Source organism: Bos indicus x Bos taurus, chromosome 9 (genome assembly GCF_003369695.1).
Source record: "Bos indicus x Bos taurus breed Angus x Brahman F1 hybrid chromosome 9, Bos_hybrid_MaternalHap_v2.0, whole genome shotgun sequence".
NCBI classification, from domain to species: domain Eukaryota; kingdom Metazoa; phylum Chordata; class Mammalia; order Artiodactyla; family Bovidae; genus Bos; species Bos indicus x Bos taurus.
Genome location: NC_040084.1, coordinates 60,569,436 through 60,593,494, shown reverse-complemented (window position 1 = coordinate 60,593,494; position 24,059 = coordinate 60,569,436). Strand labels below are relative to the sequence as shown.

The following is a 24,059-nucleotide window of genomic DNA, read 5'->3' as shown; positions in this document are numbered from 1 at the left end:
TGCCGTGAATGCAACTCTGTCCCTCAGCCCACATGGACTGCCAACCACGAACTCCCTCACTCCAGACGAGGTGTGGTTTAGCTGTGACCATTTTTCCCGTCTGACTCCGCCTTCAACTCATCCCCCGGAGGTGCTGCCAACACCAGGGGGCAGAAGTGTTACCATCAAAAGTAAGGGGCCGAGCCAAGGCAACCCCATCTGCCTCTTTGGGCCTCAGACCTCACATTATAACTGGGAGCAGCTCATGCAGCAACTGTGAGCCGCACACAATTCTCCCTGATTCATTCCGAGAAACGCGGCCAGTCAGCAATACCTGAGGAGGATCCACTGCTCAGTCAGCACAGTCAGGGAGCGCCGCTGTCGGATGAGCACCTTCATCAGATGCGCCGAGAACCCTTTACACCGCTCCACGTGGCCCGCGCCCACCTCCTGGCAGGGAGAGAGGAGAGTGTGCTGAGGGGCAGCATGGTGCAGACGCCACTGTTCCTGCACTCCTGGAGGAGCCCTGTAGGGGGCAAGCTGGGTGTGCTGCCCTCTAGAGGCCACACATCCGTCCACCTCTGGGAGCAGGGCTTCTCCAAGTATGCTTCCACAGACCACGGATGTTCCATGAGCAGGAACTAGTTTAACACCAAAACTGGGTATCAGTGATGTTTTCTCAATTTACCAGGGGGTGGGGGGAGTGGGGTGGGGAATCTGAGGGTGGCATTCTCAATTTGAAGTTTTTCTTCCATAATTTTTCTTAAGGATTTGGACCTGCTAACAAACGGTGAGTAACAGAACTTGTTATCAAATGCTTTCTGGTTAAGCACAAAATTACATTGATTACATTACATTCTCAGGTTGATAACTGCAAAAAGCTCAGTCACCTCCAGTGATGGGCTGTGATCATGTGACCAGGTCTGAGGACGCTGCCCTGGATGAACAGGAGTCCCCAGGTCCTGCAATCCCAAGGCTCTATCATCCTACCTTGGCTGGAGCCGCCAGGACCGCAATAAGCCTGACGTGTCGTGCAAGAGAGCGATAGAAGTACTTCTGGCAGCCCTCCCATGAAGACGAGATTTCTGTAAGCAACCTGGAGAAGAAATCAACATGACGTAATTAATTAAAACCGTTATCTCCACCCCAGATCCTGAGGAGTCAGAAACTGGTCCATTCAGCCACAACCAGAAACCAAGAGTCTGATCAGATTTACTTCTGTGAGGACCCATTGAATCAAGTACTCATCAGTCCTTTACACAAAGGATGTGACAGTAACATGAGACCTTAGAAGAGGTTTGTGTATATGGCACACCTAAAAATGTGACCATTCTCTTACAGATTTTCATCTGTACCTTCAAATCAAGTGAGCAGACCTCAGGAAAAATCAAAGGGCCAAAAAAATAATGGGAGAGATGAACACGAGGAGGAAAGAGAAATGAAAAGAAGAAAATCAACAGTTACTAACACTTGCTTTAAATGCTCAAAGTGGTCCCTTGTCTTCCTCACCCCACCAGGCTCCCAACAGAGCCCAACCTTCCAATGTTTTACATTCATTCCTTACCTTTTAAAAGGGCAGAAGGAGAGGGAAGTTTTTTAAAAAAGAAAATTAACACTTACTAGGTGCTCACCACCTGCCAGTCCTGAGCCGGCACTTTTTAAAATGTTATCCTAATGGCAACACTGGGCCAGAAGTACTGCTACCCCTACTCTGGCAAACGAGGCCATGGAGGCTTAGCTGCCGTGCTCCATTTATAATTAAAAACACTAACCTAGAATCAGCCCCCTGAGTGCTGCTGACTATAGACAACGCGCTCTGGAGATCCAACGGGTGAAGATGGAGCATTTCTTGAGGGTTTTTTGTACGGGCCCAGGAAAGACCTTTGCGATATGACAAACCTAGGAAATAAACAGCATGTTTTTAAATAAAGAAACTCTGAAGAGAATGGATTAGCAATGCCACCGCTAATCAAAGTCATGTCCTGGGGAACAGCATCGCCCAGGACTCTCAGGCCCTGCCCCACACTGAGTGAAACAGAATCTGCTTCTGCACTTCAGCAAGATTCCCCAGGTAGTTCATATACGAGTTACTTCGAGAAGCACTGCTCTCTATGCAACGCTGGAAGGGTATGTGCGGTACAACAACTGGCGATGAAAATAAAACGCATGGTTTCTGAGAAACCTCATTGCAAAACTGTGAAACTCTCTGGGAGTCATAAATGGTTCATCACAGGATTTTCGTACGTGCAACTGCAACTCTCCGAATGGCATTTCCAAACCTTGCTTCCCACCTTATGTTTCGCACTATCGCAACTGTCTCTACAAAGTTTCCCCGAATCAGCCGTGTTATTTTGCTTCCTAAAAGCAGATGAGTATACTCCACTGAGTTTTCAGTGAAAACTGTACCAGTTTTTGTCAGGTGTTTAAAGAGGTCTGCTAAAGCTCGCTGCTTCTGCATGAGAATGTGCTTGGCTTCCGACCGCTGCTTCTCCTTCTCTGCGGAGGGGTCCACCTTTAAGCTCTGAAGCTCACTCATAAAGGAGATTACGTCGCCTGCAGGGAAGACAAGGGAGAAACATGGAAATCCCCAGGAATTCTTAATATACTCAGATTACCCAAGACCAAGGACATTTTGGAAACAAACACCAAGTGTCATTCATCTTTATATCTAACAGCCCTCAGCACTGGTAAATTCTCAATAACAACTGATGACACGCATGACAAGAGAAAAATCGGAAACAATCTATCTTGACAACAAACAACCCAAATAAAAGTAGCTAATCTTTTTATCCATGGGTTTTATAATCAGTCAAGCAAAAAACACTTATTGAACATGGATCATGTGCCATGATTTACACTAGGAACTTTAAAACACTTGAATGAACTTCCCATAACTACAATATGAACTAGCTTCTATGCTGTACCATGTGCTTCGAAAACATTCTTTTAACCTGTACAGCTCCAGAACTTCTTTGTAGCCACTCTAAGAGGCTCAGAAAGTCTAGTCATTTTCCAAAGGCCATTCAGCTACAGAGCAGACTTGAAGCCAGGACTTGAACCCTGGCTGAACTGACTCCAATGCCCAGATTCTTTCTCTGCCTTCCTGAGTAGCCACAGGAACCGAGAACACGAAGGTGCTGCCAATCTGCCACAGGTAGTGTCATGTCCTGCCAAGTCCATGCCGAAGTCCTAATCTCCCAGGACCTCAGAATACGACTGTGTTTAGAGATGGGGCCTTTAAGGAGCCCATGAAGCCTTGTATGTGGACTCTAATCTAATATGGCTGGCAACCTTAATAGAGGAGACAGGGACACAGAAAAGGCATCTACAAGGAGAGAGCCTCAGAAAAAAACCAACCCTGCTGACATTCTAATCTTGGACTTTCAGTCGCCAGAAGTGTGAGAAAATCAATTTCTATTATTTAAACCAACTAAGACATGGCACAGCTGCCCCTTGAACAACATGGGTTTGAACTGTGTGGGTCCACTTATATGCGAGTTTTTTTTTTTCAATAGTAAATGCCTCAGGGCTTACGCGAGCCTGAGTTGAATGAATTTGCGGATGTGGAACCATGGACACAGATGACCGACTCTAAGTGACACCTGGATTTCCCAGCTTGTGAAGGGGCGACGCCCCCAGCGGTCAGCTGTACTTTGCTAAGGCAGCCTGAGCAGATGAACGCAGGCGGTCTAGCCCGTCAGGTGAGAGCCCACACACTGCACACAGCCAACACAGCCGGCAGGAGAGGTCGCTGTGCGTCTCCCAAAGGGCGCACCTGGGATCTGTAGGCCATTCACCCCCATCATTAGGCACAGGCAGGCAGGTTATCTTGAAAAATGGATATTAGGCTATTACTCTAACAAGTTGGTTTTTACTTTATTTATCTGGCTGTGCCAGGTCTTAATTGCAGTATGTGGGATCTAGTTCCCTGATCAGGGATCGAATCTGGGTCCCCTGCATTGGGAGCACAGAGCCTTAAACACTGGACTGCCAGGCAAGTCCCACTAACAAGTTTTTTTTTTTCTTTTTAAATATATTCCTGAGGTCAGACTGCAGCCTTACTGGAGAAGGACCAGCTTGACTGTGACCCCACACTCGCTGGGGCTGGGTAGAGGTGGAGGAAGTGGTGAAAGGCTGCCAAGGGCCCAAACAGTCTATTAAGTTCTGGCTCCCCTTAAGTTGCTGATACACTGCAGAGTAAGAACAACCAGGGAGACAAGATTGCTATGGCTCTCCGAAGTGCAAGGAAAAAGAAAGGGACTGTGGATGAACTTTTCTTCTCCTTTAACTCAAGAGAGACAACATTCTGAGAGGTGGTGACGGCATCCAGACTCTAGGAAACCCTTCACTCACGTCCCTGACCAGGAAGAGCCGATGTGGACAAGGCTGCTGTAGAGAATGGCTAACACCGCTCTGGTCTGCACGAGAGGAGGACAAGACGAAAACCATGATGACCATGTGTAGGGTCTCAGCTGACTGTGTCTGGGTTTTGGCTGGTTTATAACCCACTTGCTTCTTCAATTACCTGCTCTACACTACTAGGACACAATTAATCCCAGCCTTCCTGGGCCACCGGGGATACTTCAGAAAGCAAGCCTCCTCAGTCTGGGCATGCACCCACCAGTGAACTGGTCGAGGCCCTCCACGAGGCAGGGCAGGGGGCTTCCCTGGATGAGCGTTAGGCACATCTTCCTCATGCGTTTCAGGAGTTTCGGCAAGCGACGCAGAAGGGCCCCCTCCGAGGGGAGAGGGGCGCCCAGACACTGCTCTGGAACAGCACCCTGTGAGATAGAGCACAACAGTCATGATACATCCCCACACGGGTGCTGAATTAAATGTCATGCCCTCCACATACCCGGCTCAGCAACAGGAAGCTCCCCTTGCCCCATCTCTGAAGTCTCACAAGAATAAATAAAACATTACCAAAGGTAAAACAGCACGTGCCTCAGGTGCTTAGCAGAGTATGGAGCTGGTGTGCGAGGTCCCCGTCAGGGAAGCCCCTGACCCCACTGCTCCCAGCACTGCCTTCTGCGCTTGTCATGAGAGGCCGTCCTGCTCCCTGAAGGCAGGACTGGGCAGCGTAACTGCTGCCTCTGAGATAATGTGCAACGCTATGCTTCGCAGACACACAGGCAGGGCTAACCTGACCACCAAATCCTACTTCAGCCACTGTCTCCCATCACCCTCTAATTCCTGACACTTCAAATACCAGGATCCAGATACTAGGGAAGGCAGCAGATGAAAGGAAACTAGGCAAAGGGAAAAGCTTTTGTCTGTCAGGGCCACGGTTTTACTACTTTTTTTTCCTGAGGAATCCTGAAATTCTTAACTCAATAACAAAAAAATTTGATTAGCATTATGAGTGGTGAGGTGATGAATACAATCAAAAGAAGATAAATTTGGCAGCCATATCATTTGTGTGCAGCCATATCATAGCTGGACGCTCAATTTCTACTAGCTTTCTGAACTATTAAAATATTTAACACAGCTTGAAGAATTGCATTGCTAACTCTCTAGACCCAGCGTGGAAAGCACAACATGATGGCAAAAGCCATCACAAGTGCTCCCCACACCCAGTGACTCTGCAACAGGGACACCCTCCTGTCACAGACCTGCTCACTCAAGGTCTTGATAACTGTTTCCATTTTCAGGAATTTGGTAAGCCAGTTCTTAAGTCTTGGTACTTGAAACTGGCCGTGATGGCAGTTCACACATTTCCACACCATGGTCATCAGCAACCACTTTAAGCAGCACGTCACTACACATAGTCACTCCTGGTGTGTGCAGCAGCCTCGTCACGTGGGATCCCAAAGGCAGCTTCCATGCCCTATTCCTAAGCTGATGCTTTAAATCTTTGCTTACGGGTAAGTGAACTGTTCACAGATAAGTACATCGGTTTTGTACACAAGCCCATGTTAAGCTTCCAGCATGAGGATTAACACTTTTTGCCTTACTAGGCAGCAGGGTCAGAAAGACAAACACCACACCGCCAGCCCAAAGAGGAAGATTTCAAAGGCATTCCCTCACCTAGCTCTGAAGGCACGTCTCCCACAGAAAGCACAGACCCCGTCCGACCAGCTCAGGAAGAAGCAAACACCATCCCGCGAGCTAATACCTGCACAGCTGCTGGCCGGGCTAACAGGGTCTCCCTCAGTACCCTGTTCAGTCTCTGAATGGGGGACTCCTTACTCGCGGCGGCACCTGTCGGCCTTGGCAAAGAGTCCGGCTGCTCCTCCTCATCCCCCTCCGCCAGGGATGACCGGCAGGGTTCGCTCAGGACAGCTTCAAATTTCTTCATGAATTTAAAGAGGGTTCTGGCCCCCAGGTAATGGGAGATAAGGGCAGGGAAAAGTAAAAATGGAAAAGTGAGGAAATATGTAAATGACATAATGCATACACAGGTAACTTAATAACTTGTACCTCTGGTATACAACGAGTGTCCTAGAAACTCATAACTTTTTGGGTTTTTTTAAAGGAAAAAGCATGGCAGGTATTCTAATCTCAACTGAAGCCAGGAATGGTGGGATCACTTGGCTGAAGGTGAGCGGGTGGCAGAGGACTCGACCTTCAGCAGCACACAGACCACTCTGCCTCCAGACACATCAGTTCCTCCAGCAGTGAGACTACTTTGGGTGGGAGGGGTCGTGCTGTGCAGCCAGAACAGTCTAGTGTTTTTTTTAGCAGATTTAAGGTAGCACAAGTCAGGCCTTTGTAACAATGTAGTCATGCTGTCTATCATTCAAAAATTCTGAGTTTTGGCCACCCCCTGTTTTAAAAGATGAATTACCTGTGTGTCTTTTCCACAGACTGCTTAATAGACCAGAAGCTGACATCATTCCACTTGGATATCTTAACAAATTCCTGTAAGATAAATGAAGCTCAAGGAAGGGCTTTACAAAGGTGGTGTCATTCTGTTTCTTTCTAGATCACCCGTGTCATGACCAGAGCTCTCTTCATCCCTAACACAGGACAGTGTGTCAGTGAACAAGTAAGACAAGTCTAATAAAGGGATGTGTGTTTGTCTCAAAGGGATGGAAAAAAGTGCTGCTACAATCAGTATGTCACTGTGTACTCCAGCATAAACCGGCCTTGGTTCCACAACCACTGAAAGTATCAAATATAGGATCACAGCCCACAGACCGACACCAGGTGGCGCTCCTCTGAGGTGGAAGAGGGAGCCACCCACCGGCTGTGACTGGGGAGGGGGCCCTAACAGTCCTCCTAGGCGCCTCTGATGGCTGCTACTCCATGGAACCCTCACACACGTGGCCAGGGCACCAAAGGAGCCAATGCCACAAAACGCAAAACCTGCCATCCTGCTTGGCTGCTGCTATGCTCCCTTCCGTTCCTCAGAGCCCCTGTTTCACTGTTAATCGGATTAAAAACAGAACTGAAAAAGAATTTGCTGCTTTTGTTCTCCCAAGAGTGATTATGACTGCTGTTCATCTTACTTTAAGCTCTTTTTCCAGCGGGGAACGAAGTTCCACAATTTTGGCCTGGACCCGGTTGAAGAATTGCTTGTAATAATGGTACAAGTTCCACAGAACACTGCAAAGTGCATCTGGAAGAAAGGAAAAGGAAATGAAAACACCACACGTGCTGCTGGCTTCTCCCTCGGGGCTGCACACTCCCTCGTTACTCTCTGGGCCACGACATCACAGCACAGCACCCATAGATTACATAACAGCTCGTCGGGGAGCCAGGCTTAGTGGTTCCCAGAGATGCAGGCTGCCAGCACTACCCTATTTTTTTCATTTCAGTCTGCAGTGGATATTTTCTCCAGTCGCACTTTTGTTCTTAAAGAAGGCATACTCAGATGTTCTACCAAACTCACAATTTCCAACTCTTTCTCAGAATCTTACTGTAAAGTCAGCAGAAACTAAGCCTGTTTTAAAAGATGGCATATTAAGAGCTCACCTTGACTACTCATTCACGTAAATCTATACCTTACGGTGACACTTTTATCTAAACTGCTGTGGTCAGGGATGGTAACTGACAGTAGAAGTTTTATGTGCAGTTGCTTGATATGTGGCAGTGCTCTCCTGAGATCAAAGAACCTAATTATAGCCTGGATCAAGCAGAAGCTTAGCGGGACATATGCACCGTCTAGACAGACAGACGTGCTGCCTCAACATGCCAGCTTCTAGGATCTGCATCTGTTGATTTACCGCTGCCACAGTTCACTAGCCAGGGATTCAATTATAACCAGTCTGCACTTGATTTCAGTGTTTTTCTCTTTATCTCACCTGAATCACATTATAGTAAAAGACAACTGAAAGTGTCTTGTTTAAAACCTGGCATGCAATAAGACACCTGTCTCGAGAATTCAAAGCCTAATCATTTTAACAGCATAGGGTAAAATTAAAGAAAAAAATTTTTTTACACACGTATGTATATCCTTACCTTTTCCTTCGACTTGTGGCATCAGCAAGACATGACAATGGAAAACCAGTAACATCTGAAGTCGTATGTGGAACTCCCCCAGTGAGGATCCTTCAATAAATGCTTGTAATGTGCTGACCAGCAACATCAGGGTCATCTGTTTGTCATCTTTAGAGATTCAAAGAGGAAAACACACGTGTGTCTGCAACCATCACTCCGTGTCATATTGCACATAGTCTACTATGAGATCCCCGAGGGACACCAGTTAACGTGACGTTTGGAGTGAGGACCACAGCTACATTTCAAGCTGGTTTAAAAATGGCAGCTGCACTAGCAGTATATGTGAAATGCACACATGGCAAACGAGGAATTATAAGGCCCTTGTTCTAAGCATGAGATGAAACCCTTTTAACTCAAGCATTGTAACTACTACCTACCAAGACAGGAACTTCCTCTCTGACTTGTCTCATGGACACAGAGAATAAGGAAATCTTATCTTATGACTAGCTCTCTGGACTCTGGATAAGTCACTTTAGCCTCTCTGACTGTCATCATTATTCTCAGTAAAAAAAGAACTACCCAGCTTTTTCGGTTGACCTCGGGAACACCGGCTGTCACTTAACATGTCCTGTGTGAAAGCAGTGGGTGGAGGACAAGGGAGCAGTAAATCCCAGGCTCTGCAGCACTTCATGCTTAGCCTGGACCCTCTACATAAGCAGGGAATTCATGGTCAGGTGTTACCTTCCTGTTCCTCTGTTTGTTCCTGCATGTGCTTCTCCAGCATCTGGTAGATGGAGAACCAATGCTTGGTGGATTTCTCAGTGTGGCGCTTCATGGTATTATCCAAACTCATGGACCAACAGCTGAAATGTGGGAGGAGAGACCAAGGAGGAATGTAAGGAAACCCATTCAAATATGTGAAACCTTGGAGGCAGGAGCTAAATATTCACAATTCTCTCCTCCTAAATGAAGATGGAGAAGCTGCCAGTCTGCTGCCTCAGAATGCATGCTGTTGTCTGGTCTCCAGCTGACACATGACATCAACTCTGAAGGAACAACCCATCCAAAGACCATGTCCCTACAATGTAAGTTCAGGAGGGGGAGTGACAAATGAATCACTCACTTCAGTTCCAGTTTACGCCAACGGATGATCAACTGACTGACCAAATCAAGATGTTTCCGCAGAGACAGGGCTCGACTTGCATTCTCCTCCCAATCCTGACAAGACACAGAAGAAATTCACTACAGCCATTATTCAGTCCCTTGATCACCTCCTCCCTCAGGAACATCCTTAACTTTTCTTAAGCAAAGACCACTGGGACCTTAAACAACCTCTATACTGATGTACCAGGTGGCGCTAGTGGTAAAGAACCCACCTGCCAATGCAGGAGACATAAGAGACATGGGTTTGATCCCTGGATCAGGAAGATCCCTTGGAGGAGGAGATGGCAGCCCACTCCAGTAGCCTTGCCTGGGAAATTCCATGGACAGAGGAGCCTGGTGGGCTTCAGTCCACAGGGTCACAAAGAGTCAGACATGACTGAAGCAACTGAGCATGCATGCATGCACCAATACATAACCATCCTGCTTATCCAGCCTGGAGATCTTTCTGGTTACCTGACTAACCTCCAGCTGAGCAAACAGCACAGGATTTGGAGACCTGAGTCTGATTCTCTGTATTGTTAGTCACGTGACCCCCCTTGAAGTCCAGAGCCCTAATCTGAAAATCAGGGGAGCACCAGCCACTTCAGAGGCTATGAGAGGACTGAGGGGGTGAAGATGCAGACACCCAGCCAGTCTGAAGGCCAACTGGAATAATAAGAGAATCTCTTCAGTTGATGACAAACTAAAATGAGGACTAGAGAATCCTCTTACCTGTGCCTTTGCCAGAAGGATCTCTAAGCCATTCAGGAACTTTGAGATGGGGCTGGAAAGTGGGAAACTACAGATTCGGTCCATTACAACCAGCAGCTGCAGGGGGGAGAGAAAAAGATCTGGGCATGCTCACAGAGCTATCAATTGCCCACAGTCAGAGGGTACTGAAGACGGGCCTATTTCACGCAAAGGCCCTGCTTCACAAGCACCCATGAATGCTGTGGGTAAAACTCCAGGGCTGCGGATCCTGCCCAAGATAAACACTTTCTCTGCTGTATTACTCTGGAAGTGAGACTGAGTTTGATAAGGTAATTGCTATTATTACTGTTATAAGTTATTACAGAATTAGCTGAAGATCACAGAGCAAGGGTCTGAGTTAAAACTACTAAGCTTAAAAGAGCCAGACCCTTGTTTACATAAGGATGTGTCTGAATAAAGAGCAATGCAGCAGCATTTCATATGTGGATGACAAACCCTGAGCAACAGATAGAGTAAGTGGAACCTCAAACACCATTCACAAGCAGCATTACAAACGTGAATATTCATCCTACAGGAAACAGTGCCTCCTCGAAACGTGTTCTGTAAAACCTGTGTCACCACTGTGCAAGTCAACGCACCTGGGACAGTGAGAAGTGGCCTCCCCACCACCGCCCTACCTGCTCAAGCGCTGGGTGCTCTGGCCAATCCTGCAGCAGCCGGTGAACAGCCTCTGAGAAGCCTTGAAGCACGGGCTGGCAGTGCCGAGCTTCTGGAATGTTGGGGTGATGGTAGAAGTCATAGGGCCCGTCAGGCTTCACCATCAGGTCTGAGGTCACTTCCCCAAAGAGAGTGTTATGGGACAGGGTGCAGGCCAAAAGCTGGCTGCCCAAGAGCTGGTCATTCAGCTCAACTCCTGTGAAGTTATTAACAAGATCACAGTAAAGTTGGTGTCAAGTTACAAGGATGTTAGAAACATACTCAGAAACAAAGAATGACTGGGACTGAATGAAGCAGACATTGCAATGCCATTCACCCCCAAAGCAACACAAGCCCAGGACACTGTGACTCTAATTATAAATGGTTGTCACCAAAACCTGCCAAGTTTCAGGATACACAGATACTGCCTCCACGTAATCAAAGAGGGTGCAGTTTGGTTTGAAGGATTCAAATTCCCAGTTTTGGGGGCTCTTCGTGGCAGAAATGAAAGATTCCTTCCTACTTAAACCATGGTGTTTTGTTTTCATGAGATATAGAGGCAGAATGAAAGCTTCCTTCCTACTTGCATGGAGCAAATCATGAGGTTATGTAGGAAACTGCATCAAACCACACCCTGTGAAATTAATTTCTGAGTTCCCAGGCTACTCCCAGCAATACATGATTTCATTAGAAAAGCACCAAAGCTGTTAGAGGGAAATTAGAAATAACATGGAGAAACAAGACCATTAAAACTAATGGCATATCCTTACTTTCTTAATCCCTTTAACCAAAGTATTCAAAGGATGAGAAACCATGGTATGGCAGAATTTTACATTGATTTTGGAATTAGCTTTAAGTCCCTTAAGTTAAGGAAACACCATCAATTCGAACTTAGCAAAAACAGGGACGTAGCAGTTTTAATTGTTCCAGAAGCAGCAATCACATCGACTCATTCTGATTTCCCAAGAGCTAAAGAGAAGTAAACCACCATACCCATCAGGGGGTAGAAGTGTGTCACGAGAGATGCCCCTGTCTGGTAGCAGGACAGAAACAGGCTGAGGTAGTGCTCTGTCCCGTGGGGTGGCGGACTCTGCTGGTACCAGAGGGACCGGGCGAAGCCGAGGCACAGCTGCTGGTGGATGCGCATCACAGCCTGCATGGAGCTCTGTGACAGGACGGCGGGGCCAGGGGTGGCCTCCTCCTCTTGCCCACCTGAAGGTCCCTTCTCCTCTAATGTGGGTTCTACCAAAATATCTGCAAAGTCCTGTAAATAACATTAGAGCAATTGAACTTGTGAAAATCAAAATCCAGTTCTGATCAGACTAAAAGCAATGGGGAGGAATGGAGTGTGAATGATCAAGAAGATGAAGTAGCAAATTATGTGCATTAAGAAGTTATTTTAAAAATTACAAAATCATTCAAAGGGAATGTAACAGCACCTAACAAAGTGTTGCAGTCAGTTATAGAGTAAATCCTAAGAGTTTTCATCACAAGGAAAAAAATTTTCTTTTATATCTATATGAGTGATGGGTGTTCACTATACTTATTGTGGTAATCGTTGCATGGCAGATAGAAGTCAGATCCTTATGCTGAGCACCTTACACTCAAACAGTGCTGTGTGTTAATTATATCTCAGTAAAACTGGAAGGGGGGAAAAAAAAAACCCAGCCATTCACAGGTGAGGTGTGTGGCACCAGGGGAGCACACTGCCCACCTTCTCGTGCAGTGGGAACTGGCTCCTGAAGGCCCGCTCTTCCTCTTCCTCCTCGCTCAGGGCTGTCCTGGGGGTCCTGCCCCGGTACCTGTACAGGCTGCTTTCCTGCTCCGCCTTCTCCTGGGCTATACGTTCCTGCTCGTCCCACTCATTGATGATTTCCTGAAAAATCACACATTCCAGCAGAAGCTTATTTGCCTTTGCTCAGGCACTTATAGTGAACAAAGGCAGGATTTGTTATCTCTTTATTTCCCATGAAAACAAAACACCAGGGTTCAAAACCAGATAAATGACAACGTCCAAGAAACTAAATTCCATGTAGCAGAGAGTAAATGGGCTTTGTTTTCAAACCATGTATCTGTAGCAAAATGATTTTCCTAAATTCTCCCTTGCTGTATTGTTACAATTTTGCAGGTGTGAAAATCTGCAGGACTGGGGACCTGCTGTGAGGCATGGGTGGTGCTCTGTATTAGGGGTCAGCAAAGTGGGCATGTGATGCAGACTGCACTTGGCCAGCACCTCAGGGAGATGGATGCCCCACGGGTTCGGAAAAGAGAAAATAAACTGGGGACTGGGTGTTCTTGGGGAACCAATCAGGCAAAATGGCCATACCTTACCAGACATTTCCTAAATCCCCTACCACCTCTAAAGCCCTTTAAGTATTGAGGAGGGCTGAGGACATGAGCATCCTCCGTTCAAGAAGACAGTTTGTATCAGAAGCCTAAGCAAGCAGTTAACCATTGTCTCAGTAATTCTTTCTCGAAATTTTACCCAAAGATCTTGCTTTAAGACTTTTCTTAGAATGGCACTGGTTTGGGTTTTTTTTTCTCTTCTAAATTAGCAAAAAGACTTTACATACAAATGTAAATATTTAGTGATAGGAATAAACCAACGTGCTAATAGTTCATATGGTTCACATGGCTTTAAGTGGCAGAATCTAACACTTTAGCTTATACTTATTCTTTTAACTGTCTACAATGAGAACAAATTGCTTTTGTTGGTAAGGGAGAAAAGCAGAAGTTATTTTCTTAATGTTAATAAAAGTTGATATCATTACATGGCAAAACCCATTGTAAACAAAGTCAACACCAACAAACTAGGACAGACCATTTGCAATGTGCATCAGGCACAAAGGACTGATGTCACTAATAATTTTTTTTGATCTCTTAAAAACAAAAAAGGCCCCGAAACCTGACAATTAAATGTGAAAAAGCAAGAAACAGCTACTTGATCCCCACTCCCTAACCACACGATCTCATCTACGTTGGGCACGGCAAGTGTCCTCCAGGCACGCTGCTTGTGTCCCTGGCGCCCTGCTGGAGGTGGGCTCACCTGACATGCATGTCTGAAGAGCTGCAGGGCCCGCTGGTCCAGCTCTCCCTTGCACAGCACGTGGGAGCGCAGGTATAGGAGGGCGTTCAGCAGCAGCTGTTCTCGGCTTGTGCAGGGGCTCTGGCCCTTCTCTTCCAGCTCCCGTCCTCCCGAGCGCTTGAGTATCAGCTTGCTGAGGCCACGCAGCACCTCCTCCGACTTCACAGAGCACAGAGCGTCTGCGTGGGCATAGTAGGTAGGGAAGGCAGGGCCCACCGATGGGAAAGCCAGCAGGGATGTGGCCAGGGCCCCCAGCCTGTCTGCGCCAGCCAGGCCACCCTGGAGCGAGGCATGGACCTCGCCTGCCACCAGCCGCATGCCGTGCTGCAGCTGCAGTATGGAGGCCTGCAGCGGGGCCGTGGCGTCTGGGTACAGGGCAAACTCCTCGGCCAGCCGCCTCCGGAACTGATGGTGCGACTGCTGCCAGGAGGCCTCCTCCTTCAAAAGGTTCTGGGCCACCTGGGCGGCCCGAGGTCCATCCGAGCGCAGGGCCTGCAGGAGCCGCGTGAGCAGATCCTGAACGGTGGTGGCCTGGGCAATACTACTGACGTAGTGGTGGATTTCCTGCACCAGGGCCTCATATGTAGGCAGCGGGGGCCGGCAGGCCTGCTTCTTGGACAGGCTGCAGATTAAGTTCTCCAGCTGATCAATTCTCTGGCGAAGCAACCTAAAGGCAAATCAACACCATATGCAAATTCCATTAAAAGCAAAATAACAAATCTAGACTGAGCTCTTGGGAAATAGAAGGAAGGCATTTCAGCTTCTGAGGCATACAATGATGAAATACTGACAATTACAATGAGAATGGATTATACATCTACAGCATTTACCGTGTGTAACCCATGTTGTCAAGCACTCTGGATGTGCATCTCATTGAAGCAGGCACTATCATCCTGCTTTTACAGACAGGGCACTGCAGTGTAAGGCACTGAGTGGTCTACCCAAGGTCTAAAGCTGGTGGAGCTCAGATCCCACTAAATAGTACTTCCTAAGGTAACAGATCCCCTGGTGCCCGTCATCGCACCCAACTCCTTCCACACGGAGAGCAAGTTCTGCTTTCAACCCTCCTGGCTCCAGATAAGTCCTCCCACTCCTTTCACAGAGTATATTTTTCCTGATTATAACTGGGGCTTTGGGATCTACTTGCTAATAGAGCTCACGTATGTAGAGCATAGCCTCAGGTTAACACTGTAATGACACTGCAAAATGTCTTTTTAAAAGAAGATTCTAGCTGATAATCTCAAGTTCAAATAATCATCACTCTACAGTGTTACCTGATGTGAGGGTGAGAATGACTGAGGATGACTTCATCTTCCAGGTCTCTTCCAGTCTGCAGCTGGAATGAGAGGTTCCGGGTCTTCCACTCACACTGCAGCTGGTGTAACTAGCAGAAAAGGAGAGACTGGTCTGCTGCGCCCAGCTAGGACCAGGCCTGAGACACACAGCCCTGAGGGAGGGTCACTCCCTGGATGGAAGGAACCTGGGTTCCTGAATGACACAACAGTTGTGGGGTGGGTTCTGCTCCACTAATCTGGACCACTCACCTCAGAGCTGTCAGGTGAAAAGAAACTATCTCACTGATGCCAATGAACTACTGAATCTCTGCTACTGCAGCCTGCCCTTCACCCCAACTAATTTAATTTTCCTTCCTCAAAATATAGGTCCACTATATCACCATTTAACATACTCAGTTCCTGAGCTTGGTTGGGAGTTCAAATAGCAAGAAGTACATCACCCTATCTGAATCTACCGAATTCTTGAGTTTTGGATAACAAACACCAACAGTTCAAAACCTAAGGTCTACTCGTTGTTGTTTAGTCACCAAGTTGTGTCAGGTTTTTTGTGACCCCATGGACTGTAGGCCGCCAGGCTCCTCTGTCCATGAGGATCCTCCAGGCAAGAATACTGGAGTGGGTTGCCACGCCCTTCTCCGAGGGATCTTCTTAATTCAGGGATCGAACCCACGTTTCCTGTGTCTCCTGCACTGGTAGACAGATCCTTTACCAATGAGCCACCTGGGATGCCCTTAAGGAATACTATACCCTGTCTAAATAAGTTACTCAAATCCAAATATCCAAAACTTAATCTAGGTAGAGGGATCCAGATGGTGAGGGATACTATGAGTGTCTAGGAGAGCCTATCTGTCAGTGGCATGTAACCAGCATGGTGGTTATATAACCCCTTGTGGTGCCTGATCCTACTCGGAGGAACCCACAGACAGGACAACACAGTCTTTAGAGCACACTCGTGGAATGTCGCAGGGTAGCTTATGCACATCACCCCCCTGTGCTCTGAGAATCCAGAAGGGAGTAAAAGGAGTAATACACTAAGCAAAGCCAGCCCGTCAGGATGCAGCCCACACTCCAACCCTCCTTCCATACCTCTTCCTTGGCGTACTTGAGCTTGTACTCCCTCTTCACAGCAGGGTCAAAGCGCGCCTGGGGAAGCCAGGTCTGGATCTGGAGCAGGCCCAGGCTCACCCACAGGCTCCCACGGCGGGCTGGCTCGGGCAGGTCACCCTTGCCCTCCACCTCCCCGAACAAGTGGCGCAGAGAGGTAAGCAGGAGACACAGCAGCTCCTTGGGCAGCGCCTCTTGCCTGGCCAGGTCCCCAAGAGTCTCGCCCACGTGCTGGAAGGCCTGGCTATCCCTGAGCAGCAGCTGCCTGCAGTTGTGCACATGCTCTTGCTGCCGGGGCTCGGGGAGCAACTCCGCCAGGCCGGCCAGATGCCGGCACAGCACCAGGCCCTGGAGCTGGGCATCAGTGCGTCTGCAGGGACAAGGGAGCACTTACTGGGGTCTGCACTGCAGTCACAGGCATTTCTTTCTTACACTAGCATTCGTCCTTCCAGAAAACAGCAAGGCAGACTACACTGCTCTCCAGACTACACCTGGAGATGAATTTCTATTCTCGATCTGATATGGTTTTCTAGGCACCACCCTCTTGGTGACAATACACTGAGAGCTGGCAGAGGGGCTGGCCAGCTCATAGCAGTCTCTGTCATGGACTGAAAACCTGCTCATTCAGCCAAAAAACACCTTTCCTCAACCCACCGGAAATAGCCACTACCCAAACAAGCTCTGACCGAGGTCCCCATGACACACCCTGGAGGAAAAATGGGAGCTGTACCGTCTACCCAGGGAGAGGGAATACCTGAACTCTGCCACCACCGGGACAGCCATGTTGGTCCAGAGCATCGAGCTGACATCCCGGAGCTGCTGGCACCTCTCGACCCACTCCCCCAGGGTGACGTGCGAGGACGACAGGATGGGGAGGCCGCTCACATCCCAGGGACTTGCTCTACAGCTGCTGGTCACGATCTCAATGCAGCATTTGGAGAACACGGCTCTACTGAGACTGCCGGGACCCTGAGGGAGGGAGAGGAGTCAAGTTAACTTTTAGAAATTAACTAACGGGGTTTCAACAAGCAGCACTGGGGCACCTCAGGTTGTCAGGAACAGGTAACCATCATCCTGAGACAGGACTAGACTGGCAGAGTGGGGTCGGGTGCAGTGGGCCCTTCAAGGACTCCATTCTCTATGAATGAAGAGCAGGGGTTGCTTTTGTCAAGCAGGAGAAAATCCCTCACACCTAGGCATCAGGAAGACCACTTGTGCGGCAGGACTGAGGGCACACTGCAGGAAGGTGAGACTTGGAGGCAGGGGAAAGTGTTGGAAGACAAACAGATGAGCCAGAGGGACAAGCCTCTGCTTCCTGGACTGTTAACCTGGGACACAGGAATAGTGTCCATGACAACAGGTTAGGGGTGAGATCCACAGGAAAGCAAACCTCGACTGCATGCAACTCTTGGTGATCCGTAAGGTTTAACACTAAAGGCTTTGATATATCTTATACTAAAGGAATCAATTTTGATATAGGAATGGAACAGAGCTGAGTCCTACACCCATGAAAACTTGTGAGAATAAACTGCTGTGTCAAAAGTGGTGAAACTAGTGTTGTTAATACTGCTTTTGGATATATTTGTTTGTAGAAGATAAAAAATGTACATCCCTACCTCACAAAAGAAGATATTCTGATGAGACTGACATACACATAAATATGAACAAATGTTTTTAACTCTGGGTAGTGAAGAAAGACTTATTTAAAAGCATATCAAAGCCAGAAAGTAGAAAGTGGCTGGTGTATTTGAAAACTATAAAACGTGTGTGATATAAGAAAACATCTTCAAACCTGCAAGACAATAGAACACTAGAAATACATTTCCAACCATGTTAGGTGAAGGTTTAATATGCATAATATATAATGAGATCTTCATTAATAAAATGACGTTTAATGATCCTTTTTAAAGAAAATGGGCAATAAACATGACTGGAAAATTCAGAGAAAGAAATAAAAACAAACAATATACATATGTAAAGATGCTCTATCTCGATAAAAATCAAAGGAATACAAATTAAAACAAGTTCTAAAGTGAACGACTGGTAATAATTCAAAGTATTAATGATACCAAGTGGAGCAAAGATATGGAAACACAGGATATGAGAAGTGATCCCTACTTCATGTCTTCCCTCTTCACCATCTCCTAGCAGGAAGAGTGAAAAACAAAACCTACTTCCCTAGATGTTCTGATAACATACATAAATCTCTTTAAATGTGCAGACACTGTGGCCAAGGGTTAAATCCCAAGCCTTATCACAATCCATGGAAACAGGAGACAAGTAGACAAAGGCTTATACAAGGGTAGCTGATGCAGGGGTGCTTGCTATAGGAAGCAAGAGGATAGGCAAGAAATCTCAATGCTTATCAATAAGAAAGTGATAAAATGCTTTGCAGCACAGCAGTACAGTGGAATATCTTAAAAAGAATAAGCTGGGTGACACGTGCAAATTTTCATGACATACTATGTGAACCAAGGAAGTAGCCTTGCTTTTGATTAGACATGAGAAATTTTTTCTACTGTCAAACATTTTTATAATTTTCTGCCAACAAACCTTTAATGTGGGGTCCAGAAGAGATCTGGGTGTCTCCCTCTGCTGTTCACCAGGCAGAGGGTTCCACGTCAGCCAGTACTCTGGATGTGTGGTCACGGTGCTGCTCCAGAAGGACGTAAATGTGGAATTAAATAACTCGGACCACAAAGAGATCCTTTCTTCAGCAGTCATCTAGAGATAAAGAATTAACCAGATAAGAGAGTATTCGAGAAAGATTCTATAAATCCAGTTATAAGGTCTCTGTCTTGTAACATCATCCAGAACTAACATGGATTTAAAGATTATTAATCCTAGTGTTTCTGATTTTCTGCCACCGCAGTCATCATAGTCACATTATTTAACCTATTTATACTTGGATAAAACACGAGATCTGATTTTGTAAGAGTGCATGCTGCTGCTGCTGCTGCTGCTAAGTCACTTCAGTTGTGTCCAACTCTGTGCGACCCAGAGATGGCCTCTTACCAGGATCCTCTGTCCCTGGGATTCTCCAGGCAAGAACACTGGAGTGGGTTGCCATTTCCTTCTCCAATGCATGAAAGTGAAAAGTGAAAGTGAAGTCGCTCAGTCGTGTCCAACTCTTAGCGACCCCATGGACTGCAGCCTACCAGGCTCCTCCATCCATGAGATTTTCCAGGCAAGAGTACTAGAGTGGGGTGCCATTGCCTTCTCCAAAGAGTGCATGTGAAAATGTAATTAAAATAATCACATAATTATGTATCAAAATAAATAAATAAAACATTATCCAGAAAAATTTAAGGTTGTACTAATGAAGTAACAGTAACTACAATTTACCAATATTCATATTCAACAAGTTACTCTCTATGGAAGAGTAAAAAACACTGATAATACATTTTTGAGCAAATAAAATAAAAATTAGCAAATATTTTAGCCTTATTTAACTGGAAACCAAATGGAATGAAACTGTGATAAGAGCAGGAAAATGTCTAGACTATTACTGCAAAAAACATTCAAAGTTCTCCCCTTTGAAACTTAATTCAGAAAAGATTAGTTTTACAACATGCAATTTTTAAGATTATTCTGCAATGTTCTGCAACCAGTGTGCCACAGAAAATCTAATCAGTTCACAGCGCAAAGGAGGCTTTTTAATTTTGACTTTGATTTTTACCTCTGGATGGTGCACTAAGGACCAAAAGTCTCGAAGCTCTTGAGGAGCAACTGGTGTGTGCTTAAGACAAAATGTGATGTGACGGCTTATCTCCTCATCTATCTGAGGCTGCTGGTGTTTGCTTGACCTGCTCAAGAAATAGAGAGGGGGAGAGAGTGAGCTGTGGGCTTTCCGTGCACTGTTAGAAAACTGCCATGGAAAGGGAGATGGAACACACACAAAATAGGCAAAGAATCAAGAATTTCTGGCTTTCCAAAGTGGCAAATGACCTCCCTCTGCTTCAGCAACTACTCCCCCTCAAGACATGGCTGTGCTTTGTTTTTAATGTAGGATACACAGAATAACCTTCCAAGAAAATAAGCTGCCCCAAAGGAAAAAAACCTGAAGGATGGCTCACCTTCTCAGACAAGCCTGTGTCATAAAATCAGCTGTGACTTTATACTGCCAAAGCACAGCCAGGTATTCCATCACAGGCCACAGCTGAACACTCCTGGTGAGCTGGATTAAGGTGCTAAAATCTGGCTGCAACAGGAAGGAAGCTTCACTGTGCTTCTTCTCCAGAAAACCAAGTGAAATTCCTCTGGCTTTTAGTTCTAAATGCTGAGCATTCACAAGATTCTTCAATGCATCTGGACAAAAAGATACACAGCAGTCAGTGGCCAGGCTCAGACTCCCAACAGCCAGTTATGTGACTATGAGCTTGAGTTCAACTTCACCTGAGCTTGAGTTTCTCATGTGTTAAATAATGCTATTAATACCTGCACAATTCCAATGACAGAATTAAATAATGTATGTAAAGTTTAACCTTATGCCTGACACTTATTTAGTGGTCACTACAGTATTCGGGGTTGGGTGGGTGGGGGGGAATAGAAGGAGAATATCTAAGGGAGAACTTTTTAAAACTTACAAAGAAAAACTTATTGGCTGCAGAGGACATGCTTAGAACCACTGTCAGCTAGCCACACACCTGAATCGACATCTTCCAGAACATTAGCTCGGAGGACCAACCCCCAGGCCTGGAGGAGACTTTTCTTTAATGTCCCTTCAGATGCAACCACTTGGAGCCGACTAATGTCTTCCTGCCATCCACTCTCCCCAAGAGCAGGCATCCACTCTCTGATGGTAAGAGCTTTGTTAAAGACCTTCAGTTGTGAAAAACACTCTACGACCAGCTCGTCCTGAAACAATAAAACCCAGGAGAGCCTATTACAGAGGAGAAAAGTGGTTTTCTTTAGAAGCCTATTCATGTCTGAAAAAGTTTTTATGTTTCCTCGATGCTTCTACAAACATAAAGTTGGTTTACTCCTATTGCTCTAAGGATATTTTATGGTAATAAACTTATAAGTCTGCTCAACCTTAAAAGTCTCAAGACTAAGTAAAACAATAACACTTAACAAATCAGTAAATAGTGCTCATTGAACATTCAAAAATTTGCAGGCAGGGCTGAGTCTAGTTGAATGGCAGTGCCCACATTCCAAGAGAGCTTCAGAAGAGGTCAAACCTTTGTGTTTACTACATGGTTCCAGACTATACCTTAAATGGGAAGGGTCGTCCCAGGAACTTCTGCAACTTCTTTACACCTGCAAATCCACCAGTTGGGCTCTCCAAGCAATTCTGAATATGTTCTGAAACGGTCTGAACCTCTCTGTAGTATCTTTAGCAGAGGAGATAAAGGGGCAGAAGGGAGGTGAGGAAAGGGGGAAGTGCTGGATATTAAGGGGCACTGTATATACTTTATACTAGATTTACATTCACTGACAAGTCAAGGAGGGAGCAAACCAAAGTAGAGTAAGAACAAACACATTTCCTTTCCAAACATCAATCCTGTAGATACTGACGCTGTTTCTCTAAATACGAGTCTTACTTGTCTTCATGGTTCATCAGGAGTTGGGGGATCCGACAGACCAAATGTTTTAAAACCCAGTGCCAGTGAAGGGCGAGCAAGGCCAGGCCCGAGGCATCTACTTTTACTGTGTCGGCCACAGTCCAAAACCGGTCACGCCACCGCACAGAACCCAAGATCTAAAAACAAAGCAAATCAAGACTGCTCACAAACATCTCACAGTAAAGGACACAAAACACAGACGCCAATCGTTCACCAATACACAACGTATACATGTTAAAGATCTAGCATTTGACTGGAATATTTTTAGGGATATTAAGGCAGTCAGGCACTGTGGTTTCAATTTACATCTCCTTGATAACTAATGATATAGAAAATTTCCCAAGTTCTCAGTGGGCATTTCATTATCTTCTGAGAAGCATCTATTCAAATTCTCTTGCTCCTTTTTAAAACTGGGCTATTACTTTGGTTTAAACAATTTATATACAAGTTATAAACAGTGTCTCCTAGTGTTTTCATTTAATTAAAGCTGTCTATTAAGAAACAATTTTAATTTTGGCAAAATTGAATTCATCAATTTTTCTTTTATGAAGAATGCCCTGAAATATTTGCCTCAAGCTGTGAATATTTTCTATGTTTTCTTTTAGAGGTTTATTAACTTTAGCTTTTAGACATAGCTCTATAATCCATTTTGATGTTAACTTTTCTGACATAAGGCAGGGGTAAAGGCTCATATTTATAATATCGATATCTAGTTTTTTCATCACCATTTGTTAAAGAGCAGTTTCCCTCATTAAATTAATTCACCATATATTAACATTTGAGGGTCTATTTCTGAATTCTCTTTTATTTCATTAGTCTATGTCTATCTTTATGACAATAACTACTGTTTTCATTAATGTAGTGTTGTAATGCAAAAATCAGGTACTCTGAGTTTCCAACAGTGCTGTTCTTCTAATTATGTATTTTTATGGCAAACTAGCAATGGCACCCCACTCCAGTACTCTTGCCTGGAAAATCTCATGGACGGAGGGGCCTGGTAGGCTGCAGTCCATGGGGTCGCTAGGAGTTGGACACGACTGAGCGACTTCATTTTCACTTTCATGCATTGGAGAAGGAACTGGCAACCCACTCCAGTGTTCTTGCCTGGAGAATCCCAGGGACGGGGGAGCCTGGTGGGCTGCCATCTATGGGGTCGCATAGAGTCGGACACGACTGAAGCGACTTAGCAGCAGCAGCAGCCTCCAGATTAGTGATAATCTTTCAGGTTCTATGATGTCAAAGCTATTTTCATAATAATATCATATTATTTGTCCTCTTTACTATGGTGACATCTGCACTGATGGTACTAAAAAAAAGGGCAGGGGCTGGGGAGGCAGACAAACTGTGATTGGGTGTCTGGCAAACAGCATGTAGAAAATGAATGAAGTCAATCTACCAATTCAAGAAAAGCAAGACTGCCGAAAATAAAACTCAAAACTTTTAAGCAAAGCTCAGAACTCTGAAAAACCAAGAGCTTGACAAATTTCTAATACTCAAAGATTTTCTGATGAAGTCTGTGGTAATTTTTCAAGAGTACGACTTAATTTATATTGGAAAATGAAATGTGTCAACATTTGGAACATCTGATAACTCACTTAAGAATACTTTCCAAATTACCAATGCACAAGCTGCAAATATACAAGGGCAACATGCAAGGATAAAGTCCATCCAAAGTGTATGCCAGGCCGTGAATTTTAACACATGACAGGATCACTATATTTTTTCAAATTCCACATAATAAGTAACCTTTACAAAACTATCGCTTGTCAAGCTGTCGTATAGGATCAAAGGACATTCACAATTACATGGGAATGTTTATTAAACTAGCCTTCACTTTCTAAGCTCTTAACAACATGAAATAGAGGTCAGCTTCTCTTCACGAACTTCAACCCATACAACATAGAGAGCAAATCAGGGATAGGTGTTGAGAAACCGGCTTTCATTCTGTTAAGCCAGACATGAAGAGAGTTGCAGAAATGTAACACAGTTTTGTTTTGGAAAATGGTTGGTTTTTTCATTAAAAATGTTATTCATGTTAACATGAATTTGTTACTGGGTTTTTAAACAGACTAACACATAATTTTTTACATTTCTCAGATT

The 24,059-nt window shown here is 45.6% G+C and overlaps 1 protein-coding gene across 1 annotated transcript in view; it reads right to left on the bottom strand.

Annotated features, from left to right (window-relative positions):
* MDN1 (midasin AAA ATPase 1) overlaps nucleotides 1-24,059 on the bottom strand; it is a 140,187-nt gene that overhangs the window by 29,433 nt on the left and 86,695 nt on the right. Inside the window, exons 54-78 of the mRNA XM_027551397.1 lie at nucleotides 21,939-22,096; nucleotides 21,608-21,728; nucleotides 21,042-21,252; nucleotides 20,472-20,703; nucleotides 20,075-20,201; nucleotides 18,949-19,119; nucleotides 17,150-17,364; nucleotides 16,378-16,765; nucleotides 15,271-15,380; nucleotides 13,958-14,663; nucleotides 12,626-12,787; nucleotides 11,905-12,175; nucleotides 10,893-11,128; nucleotides 10,237-10,332; nucleotides 9,485-9,579; nucleotides 9,103-9,224; nucleotides 8,383-8,529; nucleotides 7,431-7,540; nucleotides 6,767-6,840; nucleotides 6,095-6,293; nucleotides 4,601-4,760; nucleotides 2,386-2,532; nucleotides 1,752-1,878; nucleotides 970-1,075; nucleotides 314-429 (exon numbers count right to left, since the gene is read on the bottom strand). Of these exons, the coding sequence (XP_027407198.1) occupies nucleotides 314-429; nucleotides 970-1,075; nucleotides 1,752-1,878; nucleotides 2,386-2,532; nucleotides 4,601-4,760; nucleotides 6,095-6,293; nucleotides 6,767-6,840; nucleotides 7,431-7,540; nucleotides 8,383-8,529; nucleotides 9,103-9,224; nucleotides 9,485-9,579; nucleotides 10,237-10,332; nucleotides 10,893-11,128; nucleotides 11,905-12,175; nucleotides 12,626-12,787; nucleotides 13,958-14,663; nucleotides 15,271-15,380; nucleotides 16,378-16,765; nucleotides 17,150-17,364; nucleotides 18,949-19,119; nucleotides 20,075-20,201; nucleotides 20,472-20,703; nucleotides 21,042-21,252; nucleotides 21,608-21,728; nucleotides 21,939-22,096 (4,607 nt within the window). The remainder of the gene's footprint in view (nucleotides 1-313; nucleotides 430-969; nucleotides 1,076-1,751; nucleotides 1,879-2,385; nucleotides 2,533-4,600; nucleotides 4,761-6,094; nucleotides 6,294-6,766; nucleotides 6,841-7,430; nucleotides 7,541-8,382; nucleotides 8,530-9,102; nucleotides 9,225-9,484; nucleotides 9,580-10,236; nucleotides 10,333-10,892; nucleotides 11,129-11,904; nucleotides 12,176-12,625; nucleotides 12,788-13,957; nucleotides 14,664-15,270; nucleotides 15,381-16,377; nucleotides 16,766-17,149; nucleotides 17,365-18,948; nucleotides 19,120-20,074; nucleotides 20,202-20,471; nucleotides 20,704-21,041; nucleotides 21,253-21,607; nucleotides 21,729-21,938; nucleotides 22,097-24,059) is intronic.